At 34.9% G+C, this 11610-nt stretch overlaps 1 protein-coding gene across 11 annotated transcripts in view; it reads right to left on the reverse strand.

The window, feature by feature from the left end:
* EYA1 (EYA transcriptional coactivator and phosphatase 1) overlaps positions 1 to 9571 on the reverse strand; it is a 170983-nt gene extending 161412 nt beyond the window's left edge. For 4 of the 11 annotated variants that reach the window (XM_035011331.1, XM_035011328.1, XM_035011334.1 and 1 more), the window contains exons 1-4: positions 4991 to 5092; positions 4779 to 4878; positions 2531 to 2580; positions 879 to 1006 (exon numbers count right to left, since the gene is read on the reverse strand). In XM_035011331.1, the coding sequence (XP_034867222.1) occupies positions 879 to 1002 (124 nt within the window). In that variant the 5' untranslated portion in view covers positions 1003 to 1006; positions 2531 to 2580; positions 4779 to 4878; positions 4991 to 5092. Of the gene's footprint in view, positions 1 to 878; positions 1007 to 2530; positions 2581 to 4778; positions 4879 to 4990; positions 5093 to 7701; positions 8212 to 9552 lie in introns of those variants that run through there. The other 7 variants (XM_035011337.1, XM_035011336.1, XM_035011325.1 and 4 more) reach the window with 6 other exon arrangements.
* Between the last annotated feature and the right edge of the window lie 2039 nt (positions 9572 to 11610).

Genomic DNA, 11610 nt, shown 5'->3' on the forward strand with positions numbered 1-11610 from the left:
CTTAGCAAGGAACAAGCAAAAAATATCTGTGAAGAAATTTTTCAATAGGCTAAATTAGAAAAATACAATACGTAATATATCTCTCCATATGTTGAAGTTCTAAAATTATACATAGTACCTACATAAATATGCATAACAGCTAACAATACATAAGGATAGCCTTGCTTACATGTGTAGACTTAGGAATATATGGGCTAAAATATATATCGGCATAAAATTTACATATTCATATGTATCATTATACAAAATAATTGTAACAGTACTACGTTTAATGTGTACTATTTAATCTTTAAGAAAGTAAATAAATTTCATGTACCTCCTAATAAGGCTGTATATTTGTAAACAAGTTTTGTTTTTTGGTTTTTTTTTTTTTACTTATTTGTATTTTAATGGTCATAGCCACAAGAACATCAGGCACACAATGTTATGGTTACTTAGAAACAATCCAGTCCAATGTTACATTTAAGCAAATTTTGTTATATTTAGTAACAAAAGGGAAAGTAAAATAAAGGAAATATTTCCAAATTTTCATTGCTCATAGAATAAAACCATGCAAATGGATACTGTGCTCTGGAGAGTGATCAACAAGGAGCTAAAAAACACTCAAACGTTAGAAATGTCATGCACACATGCGTATAATATGTATAGATACATACATATGCATTTGTGCCAAATAAAACCAGTCTGTGTTATAATAATTTAGTCCTGTGCAGCTCCTCACTGAGGATGAATGCTGATTCACAAGTCAAATTAGCTAAAGGGGAACTAGAACGGTAGCTTCATGGGTTTGACAACTGAAATCATAACCACCCAATAACAAAGCATATAGTGACGAAGAAACAAGGTGCAAAGTAAACAGGGAGAAGGCAGACACTCACCTTCGGTGCCATTGGGAGTCATGGAATTACTATTTCTATGAGAGTTATCGAGTTTGGGACCACTGGGGGGTTCACTACTACCACTCAGACGGCTATGCGGGCTGGTTAGATCCTGCATTTCCATAGACCTAAAGACAAGAAGCCTTCGGTGTGACAGATGTACCAAATTCACAACACTACTATTTAATGTGCTAACGACTTGACACCTTTGAAACACATTCACACAAAAGTCCCATTGTATCTATTTTCTTAGACTCCAAATAGTTCATCTTAGTTTTAACTGCAGTCATGCTTTCATAACATGTGGTACTCAAAGGTGTCGTTTGCCTTACCTATCCAACCAAACATTCATTCACATGGCACTTTGAAAATCTTTTTTTTTTCTTACACAGCTCATCAAATCACAATGAGACAGTTGCATCTATTTTAATTTTCAAAGAAAAAAAATGCAGTCACGCTTTTCTTTTTATATTAAAAAGAGGCATGATTTTTGTAAAAGAAATACGTAAACAGGTATAATAGGAAAAAAAATCACTTTTCTATGGAATCTGTTTCATCTAATAAATTAGCCCTAGGTACTCCCTTATAATTTACCACTCAATTGTAATTTAATGGGTCTCCAAACCAAATAAAACACTTGAAGCCTATAGTGTAGTGACAGGGAAAGAGATAGTCCTGATGCATGTGTTTACTCTGGCAAACTGCTTAATTGTTCCTCTGTTTCCCTTGAAACAAATGCAGCATTAGAACATTATGATGTCGGCTCACTTGTTTGCTTTGTGGATTACATACAGCGTGCCCAATTGAAAAGGGATAAGGCCAACATACAGTGAGTCCCTGCGAGCATTAGCACTTGGAATACCTCAGCTGTCACTTATTCAGGGAAATAACAATTCTACTTCAATGCAGCAATTTTGCATTTTTACCATATAAAAACAGTTAAGTCCTCCCCCACCGAAGTTCTCAGACTCAGTAGTTACTTATTCTAGAAGATTATGGTATAGAAGCCACTCCTCATGGTCACAGTTGCAGGACTAGCCATTTATATTTAATATTCTATTAATAGGAGGGGCTTTATCTAAAGCGACTCAAAACACACCTAGATACCCTTCTGCAATTTTTTTTTAAAAAAATCTATGGCCCATTCACTTTATTTTAAACTTGTGTTTTTCTTAAAAAAAAAAAAAAAAAAGAGGAGAGGGTATTAATATGCCACTGAAGTGAAAACTGTTTCTGCCCCCCCATCAATAAAAGCTAGTTATTTTAATTTAGAGGTTGCACTTAAACTTACTGTAAATAGTTTTTAAAACAGCTTAATAGGAACCATGTAACTTCTAAAGTGAGTTTTTACTTCCCCAAATCTAAATCCAAACTAGAAATGGCTTACAATCCAACTTTTCTCTCCTAATTCACATTACACATTCACAGTTTACCTAACACCAGAAACTATAGCCCATAATCATTTTCAAACCCGGGCTCCTATTCCCTTTCTACATACTTAACATTTTCTACAAGTGCGCGCACACACACACAAATTGTTAAGTAATTTCCAACAGAGGCTGTTGCTATTAATAGAAATAATTAAGAAATCCTAGACAAAAATAGATATGGGTCACAGAAAGGTAATCTCCAAAAATGTCAAATATCCTTACCTGCAACTTGAGGAAACAGCAACATCTGAACTGGTTTGAGATGTTTGCACCTGTGATCAGGGGTAAGAAATTAGAAGCTGTTGTTACTCTGCTTCAGTGTCAGCTCTTAATTATACAGAGCACATGGCTGAGAACGACAATGCTCTCTTTTAACCAAAAGAGAAAGAGGAGGATACTGCAGCAGTGAAAGGCATATTGTCTTTAAGTTGAGGTCTCCACTGTTGTTTCCTCCTGCAGGTCTACCCTCCTCCTCCCCTTGTCAGGGGGGAAGGCAGCCAAATGACGGGATAGTGATTCATCACTGGCCTATGACAGCTGCAAACGGGATTACCCCTCCCCCAATCAACATGCAAAGCAGCCTTGCCCAGGCAGCTTGGAAAAGGTGCTTGGAAAAAAAATAGCTATTAGCAAAATGAGTGTGTTTCACAGCAGTTCAAGAATTAATCCTCCAGCATCCTCAGAAGATCTTTCATCTTCTGCTATCCCCAGCTGAAATAGAGTTCCCGCCCACCCCTTCGACTCCTGACAGTTTCTCATCCTTATCATGATGGTTTTCTCCCTATATGTGCTATATGCCATTTGACATTTACCGAAACGGCTTCTGGGCAACTTTCGGGCAATGCTGGGCTGACCAAAGATGGTAAAGGCAAGTTTTCAGACCCAAAAATCACATCATTGAGCGATGTACTCATTTATTCATGCGAATTTAAAATTCAGCGAATGCTTAGTTGCTATTGCCTGCTGAAACTGAAAAAGCCGTTAGCTTTCCGTTTAATTTTCTGTCTTTTGAACCAACCGAGAGAATGGATAGCTTAATAATCAATTCAATGTCCCAGTTAGCCAGCATTTTGGTGCCTTTTGTCTCCAGATGAATCAACTAAGTTAACGTGCAGGCTTTGCTAGTCCCTGCCCTTCCTCCAGAGGCAGTGCAAACGACCAGCAGGTGATAAACTCAGGTGAGGGTGGGCTGCTGGTTGACAAGCTCAGACTAACGCCTCCCAGGAAAGAGCATTCTGAAAAATGCTTAAAATGACTCAGAATTCCAAATCTTTGATGTGCATTTTCATTCAACCTGAACTGACATCAATTAGGGCTACAGAACAAAGATGAGAACTGAAGCATCTCAAATGGCATTAAAGTAATCCAACCGAATATCTGCTATTGAGTCCTGTTATTTTTAATTATGATTCATGAAATTAAGAAATTCTACCTTTCTGGCAAGAACAGCGCATTGTCAAAGTCTGAATATCTTGGTGTAAGATTATGTGAAATTTCTAGGTACGTGTTTCTAGAATATGTGCAGGACGAAAAATAATTAAGAGACGCCTAAGTATTAAGTGAAAATGCAATTTTAATGCCTGCCGATATGTCATTTTGTGATAGCAGGCGTCCGCAGTTTTTGCTAAAAGTAATGTTCTCACGCAAGATTAAATGTTTTCCTTTAGAAACTGCAGCAATCTACCCCAAGGATAAATTTCCTTCCCCCCCACCCTTTTTTCTCCCTGCTTTTATACACCTGGAATAAATTATAGGTGAGAACTAACTTAGTTTTAAGAACTCTCTTGGCCCAATTATAGGAAAGAGTACGTAAAACACACTTTCTGTTAAACGTTAAAATACATTCCTATTTTAACATTGGCTAGATAGTATAATCTTGGAAATATAATTTTAGTTTCATTGTGTACTTTGAAAGCTAGATTATACTTATATTTGTGGCTTAAACTATCATTAATTAAATTTCAAAGTCAAACTTCAAAATGAACTTCAAAATAAGGTCTTAGGTCAAACTTAAAAATAAGAATTATTCTAACACATTTTCTCACTAAAAAAATGCATTTGCACAACAGCATTTTTCTTTTTTTTAATGCTGGCCTGACTCAATCTCTACTGTACTTTCATACACTACAATTTTTGAAAGTCCATATCCATGATCTTCATTTCATTAAGTATACTTCAGATATATTCTTTTGTGTCTCAAGGATTATTTAAACCATGTGTTGTGTGTTACTGTATTTAAAAATGACTCTTTAATCAAAATAACTTTAAAACAACTAATCCTCACTTAGGCTGGTCAGCTGAATCCACATCGTGGTCCAGGAAAAATAAATCTACTCTCAAGAATGCGAATGCAGACAACAATTAGACACAGATGTGAGCAAAATTAGTTACAGTTTACAAAATGCTACACTTCACATGCTTTTAGTTTTTTATGTGTAGTACAAGATTACAGTCCAGTAAGGAAACATACTCTTAATAATGACTTATCTGAAAAGAACACCTATTTCTGATTGGTGTTGATTTTCTCTTATGCTTGACAATATCTCTGGAAGTTTCTGGGCTTTAGAGGTCTAAGAGCATAAGGGGTTTCAAAAATCATTAATTAGGCATATTCCTATTCAAAAAGAAAAAAATATTTCATGGTTTTCAGAAAAAATGCTGTTAGGCATTCAGTAAACTCACATTTTCTGCTTCACATTGATAAACTTAATATGTTTCTTGTCTTCTTCTAATCCGGTATTTTTAATTCAAATGTTCCTATGAGTACAAAAATATTTCCCATAACATTACAAATAGTCATCTTCTATTACAATGAAGTCACTTCACTTTAATGCTTTTTAAAACTCTTTGCTAGAGTACCCACAGCAGCATACTGAGAGTTGCAAAAATACAAAGAGAAAAAAAGAACTTCGTAGAATTTAAATTCAAGAATTCTAAACTAGTAACTTTGACTTTTGATTAGTTAATGAGGTCTTTTAAGTTTGCCTTTTTTCTAATTAAATTTATAATTCTTCACAGATGTAACTTTTGTTGATGTTCAATTTGTCTCTCTCATTTTGTTAAACCTCACATAGTACTTCACCAATCCATTGAATAGCCACATTAAATCTGTTAATACCATGCTCTTCAACCCCAGAAATTATTTCCAGAAGGCAAACTTGCTTTGAGAGATCATCAAACAAGACTTAAGGTACACATTTTATCACATTTTCCCTACCACAGAGCTCAGGATGCAGAGCAAAATTCATGACTTTTGCACTGTTTATTATACTTTGCTAAATTACAAATCAAAAGCATCTGACAGAAGATCATGTATGAAGCCAAAAAGTTAATAATGTTCTGTGAAAAGTAAACTGTAAATGGAAAGGGATTCTAAATCTCAGCAGCACAGAGCAAATAAAATGTAGGTACTTGTCTAAATTATGGGTTTTCCATAGGCTTTTTTGCTTGCTAGAAGCAATTTTTATAAAATGACTATAATTTAAAACTTTTTTCCCCCCAAACTAAAAAGAAATTTTCAAAGTGAAAGTACTGAACTTATCTAAATAAATAGAGTTGGCAGGCAAGCTGGTTTTGCCCAACCACAGATCAACCTGAGTACTCCCAAATTTGAAAGACAATGGCAATTTTCTAATCAGAATGTATTTTATCAGAATGAGTCTTAGGCATAAATCTGCTTTTTAATCAGAATATATTCTTGCTAAAATTTTTCTCAACCAATATTTCTAACTATGGTGTCAATGCTGTAATAAAAACCTGAACCTAAAATCAAAATGAACTTCTAGGAAGAGGTAGATGTCTTTTACATGCTAACACTTATTTCCTGCTTTATCAAAGACTCTATAAAATGAATGCTCCAATGCTATTACTGATTTTAATGTAACATGCTGTATTTCAAACTTCCTCGTTTGAAGAAAATGACAAAATCGAGTCCCTGTGAAAAAAACAAGCATTTAAATGACAGTTGATGCCACCATAGTTTTAAAAGATTGTTCTCAAAATTAGCATTCATTCAAAATGAATGAAATACCTTTGCTATCTGATTAAATGGAAGAAGGGATTTTATTCTCCCTGCAAGTGTTTCTCCTCTTTCCATTGTATTCTAATATGAATTTTCACATTCAAATGAAAATTTTCTTTTGAGAAAATCATTTATCATGTCTACGAAGCTCACATAGCAGTTGACTTCCTTTTGGCACTCAAAAACTGAACAGTGGCTCAATTAGGCTTCTCTGTCACCGTGAAGAATTTTCAGGATTGAGAACCCATGGCTGTTTGCTCATTTACTGAACACTCTGGGCCTTAGGAGAATTCAAGCAGCAAGAAAGTCAAATATCAAATATTTGATAATGCAAAAAAAGCATGACTATTCATGTATGCGTGTCCTCAAACCTCCAAACGGTGGGCGGAAAAACTCACAGAAGCCTAAAATAAAACCTATTCCGAAAGACACATAAAAAAAAACAACCCCAACCCTATAAAACTACACTTTGGGCTTAACTGCCAAACTGTTTGTACCCCTTGTCATTGTAAGAAATGCAACATAAAAACTCTTGTCTAAATTCAATGACAGGTCTGAATTTATTGAATTCTTGCAAAAGTTACTTAAATGTGTTCAAAAATTCCTCCTAAGAAATATAAGCCCGTGAGCCATTAGCAATATACTGATTTTGAATGACAAATACTTTAAATGGTCGTTCAAAAGTTTAAGAATCTTGTTTTAAATTTCAAGGTCCATTCAAGTCATATGAAGTGTCAATAAGGGAAAAAGTATATTAATTTAGCAAATGTTTATTATTTCACCTTTTGAAGATGAGCCTGTTTAATATAACGTTTGGGAAATTTGTTTATTGAAGCAAAAGGATTTCCTTCCTTAAAAAGTGGTATCAGTTGATTTTTGTTATCTGTTGTCCTTTCAAAATCTTAATTCCTTCCTCATTTTCTCATATCAACCAAAGGTGCGGAGGAAAAGTTCTCTGTGTTGCAATGGAGAGCTACATATACGTATTTCTCGCTTTATTCAGTATCACAGTAATATTTGAGGTTTGTGCAGCAATTCAGGAGCGATATGAAGTAATCTCCCTACAAGAATATAGCCGTGTGTTACATTTATATCGATCACAACAGTAATTGTTAACAATTAATTTGTAATTACCTCTTAATGATGCTAATCGCGCAGATCATTTGGGGGTTAAGAATTATACTTTTATGATGGAACCCTGTGGCTAATCACGCACTACGTACAAAGTGTCAGAATCGTGCCCGTGCCCTAATGTTTTTATTCCAAAACAAATCAAAACAATACTAAAAAGCGCTCCTGTTATCTCGGGCTGTGCCCACAGGACAGCTGTTGTCAGTCACTACAATTTTTCAAACAGTCAGCTTGTACTTACAGCGCTTACATCTGCTGCATCCACCAGTTTAATGTGCTCCTTCGAATTTTCTGGTTTAGCAGAGCTCCATTCCTTATGCAGTTTTGCTCCTGGATAAGGACGCGTGAGGGCTTTTAGGCGCTCCCAGTGGAGCCCGGCGCTGCTGGAAGCGGGGCGCCGCTGGAGGGGGAAGCCCGGCCGCGGGGACAGCCGCCTGGCCGCTGCTGCAGGCTCGGGCTGCCGAGCGACTGAGCGAAAACGCTTTCCCCAGACCGAAAACCGCCACAGCGGACGGCAACAGGAAGGCTTAAAGTCGGAAGTGGCACTGCAGAGTTTCTACCTCGCCCCAAACTCGGAGCCATCAGCTCCCACCGTTCTGTTTAGCGACCGCTTTGAGCCCCGCGCTCTTTCCCCACCAAACAGCAGCCGCAGATAGCATCTGAGAACCCTAGACAAAGAAACAGCAGAATCTCATCCCTCGATTTGTTTGCGCAGCCTTGTAGGTCTGCCCGTGGAGCCTCGGGGCTTTTTTTGTTTTTGCAACGCAAACCACAGCTATTCTCTTGTTCTAACCTTATTGGTTTAAATGCAACAATTGAAGGGAGCACTGCTCCGTCTGGCTCAACCTTGCTGCTCAAAAAAAATTTATTATGTAAATGAACGCGCCCCATGCTATCTGAATAAACAGCTGTGTGAGAATAAGTTCTCTGAGACACTGTCAACACACATCTCCTGCTACAGCAGCTACCAATTATGAGCTTTGGGAGTAGTTACACGTTATCTTTTATACTTTTCCAAAACTTTTTTCAGGCCCTGAAACTTGGGGAATCAACACTTTAATAAAATTTTTTTTTTTTTTTTTTTTTTTTCCGGCCGAGTGTACCAACTAACAGGTCTGGGAAAAATTTTTTAAAAATGAGAATGGCCATTTATATAGTAAGTAGGTAAAGGGAGAAAACGAGCAAACGTGTAAACTATTATCGGTTTAACAATGAAAGCCCAAATGATGATTCTGCAATGATTTCTAGATGGCTAGTTTTACAGGAACATTTTTTTTTTTTTTTTGGATATGAACCAGATAGTATTTCAGTGTTACTATCTTAAAATCATTTTTGGGAAAATACTTATTTTATCTAGAACTCTTTCCTTACACTTTGTTCTCTTAAAAAATTCTAACTAAATTCACAATCCATGCATGATAATCCATAACACTTATCTAGAGAGTCGAGCTATTCACATTAGGACTAAATTACAGCTTTAGTTTAAAATGCTTACTTACTATCATGTTTTAGGTAAATAAATGGCTTTGGTTATTAGATCGATGACAACCATTATATTGATTTCAAATATTTAAAGAAGGCATCACTGATGTGCCTATTATATTTTAATTTGTCAGCTCCATACCAAAGTTCAAATACAAATGCTTATTTTGATACTACTCACTTATCATAACCAATCTTGTACTCTAAAGTAAAATCTTTATACCCACTGGACTTTCTTTCAAACTATTTCACCTTTACCGATAATACTATTCTACATATTCAGTTGTTTTATTAATAATAAAACATCTTTTTTTTTTTTTAAGGCTCTTGCTTTGGTATCAAAGAACATTTTTAAAATCACAGTAAACTCTTAAATGATTTTATGATACATTTCCAGATGATCAACTAATAAAACAGATACAGTCTTACCTTTTCTTTGCTAATTTGTAAATGAAAGCACCATTCCCATGCAACCAAAACAAAACGCTTCTAATGAACAAAATTCAGTGTGGATTTTCTCCCCCTCTCCCCCCTGAAAGGATGCCAATCTAAATTCCTCAGAAAAGAATGCTTTGTCAAATCTAAGAGTCAACTTAAACTGCAAACTCACCTAGGATTTCATTTTGTATGGTACCAGCAAGGAGTCATGGGCTAGTCATCTGCCATATTTGGGAAGCTAGGTCAAAAATCAGTTGATTGCTATTGGATCTGTTCATTTATGCTGCACAAATAGAATTACATTACCACCTACAGCACTTTCTCAAGCCAGAAGTATCAGTTATTCAATATACTAAAGCATATATGCAGAAAATAAAATACAGCATATAATGGAGGTTTCTAGTGCTGTGAAATAAACTGTAATGCTACATTAATTTAATCTATGACGTCAGGCACCCACATAGCAAGTGCTTTTGCTATCATCTTTATTTCTAAGGTCCATAAAATAAAAATCTGAGGTGCTGGTTGGTTCAACCCTGTTTGAAACCCTGTGTTAAGCTATTGTACGCATGCTTCCCATAGTTTAAAACTTATTTTAGATATGAAAAGATAAAATATTAGTTTTCTGATCCATGAGAGATTCTATTTGCAAACCCAGGAGACACAAGCCATATGAAGTCAGAACAGCAGGAATATCATGTAAGATATCTGACTTTTATATATAAATTACTTGCCTGTATTATAATCAAATTTATCATACTACATTAGTTTTTATATTGAAATTCAATTATTTTTATTTATATAACCAAACAAGATACCATTAAAGAAATGATGCAGTAATTACGAGGAAAATTATAAAAAGCACGATGAAGGTAATATGACCACTAATATGACACAGATCATGCTTCATAATTATGTAACAAAGAGCTTAGTCATTGGCTAAAAGAAATATCCATGTGCATATGTACCAATTTTAAATGGTTTCCCTTTCCTAAAGCAAAATTAGATGGATTAAAAACAATCACATGCTTATCCATAAATTTTGTCTGGTTACTACCTCCTGATTATCAAATATGCAGTAATTACCATGCAACTTACACCAAAAATAAGTCATTCTCTGATAAATAGCCAATATGTAAGCCATTACTAATAAGATCCAGTTTGCAGTATACTATTAACTTCTTATTTCTAAATTTTTACAATTACATAACTTATCCATATATTTTAAGGATGAAGGTGTCCCCTAAATAAAGTCATACACATTACAACAGCAATTAGAAACATTTGCTCAAAATTTACCATTAGTAAAGACAGGTAATGTAGAAAGCATTATCTTCTGATATTTCCTGAAGAAATTTCAACACAAACATATGAATAGGAGTAAAGAAATTTCTAATATGCCTTTTCCCCACTAAAGCAAAAAAATAAATATATAATTTTATCTGGAAAAGGAAAACACTTGAAATAGGCAACTGTAACAGTGTTTGAATACCCTCAAACAGACAATATCTTTCATATACTGTATCTTCAAACAGGTTTTATCTTATAGAACAAACTGTTCCCTAGACGTGTGCCTGGATATAGAGAAATCTGCAATTTTGAGACAAATTGTTAGTGCTTTCCAACTAACACAATTTTAAATAAAGGCATGATTACAAAAATAAACAAATGTCTGCAATTAAAAAAAAAGACTAGGGCAGATATAAGGAATTCATTAGAACAATTGAAAAGGTGACTTTGAACTTTTTAAAAACTACATGAGTAAACAGTTGATTAATCAAATAAAATATAAGAAATGAACACAGAAAACAAATGATTAAAGGCAAGTGTTCCTTCCCTTTATCCCTTCCAGTAACAATAACAAAGATTGTGAGCAATTGTGAAGTTCTCAATAAAAGATGTACTCAGAAGTTATTTTTCTTCTATTTGTGTCTACCTTTTAATAATTTTACAATTAAGGATGAACGCTATTACCTGGTCCGATATCAACCATCTCTTACCTCTGTTTCTACCATTCTTAGCAGATTATTGCTCAAGAATAATGGTATAGTAAGTTGCAAAAACATAATTAGCATTTAAAGGCCAGTGATCTCTCTTCAAAAGCAAAATCTTAGTTATTCTTTCTTCCACATCAGTAAAATCAGTAATATCTGATCAATACAATCAGCATTTTGCGATTCGGGCTGTTCAAAGTGGAATGGCAAACAGAGTATTCCAAAATACTGTACTT

Source organism: Mirounga leonina, unplaced genomic scaffold (genome assembly GCF_011800145.1).
Source record: "Mirounga leonina isolate KUSES-001 unplaced genomic scaffold, KU_Mleo_1.0 Mir_165, whole genome shotgun sequence".
Taxonomy (NCBI): domain Eukaryota; kingdom Metazoa; phylum Chordata; class Mammalia; order Carnivora; family Phocidae; genus Mirounga; species Mirounga leonina.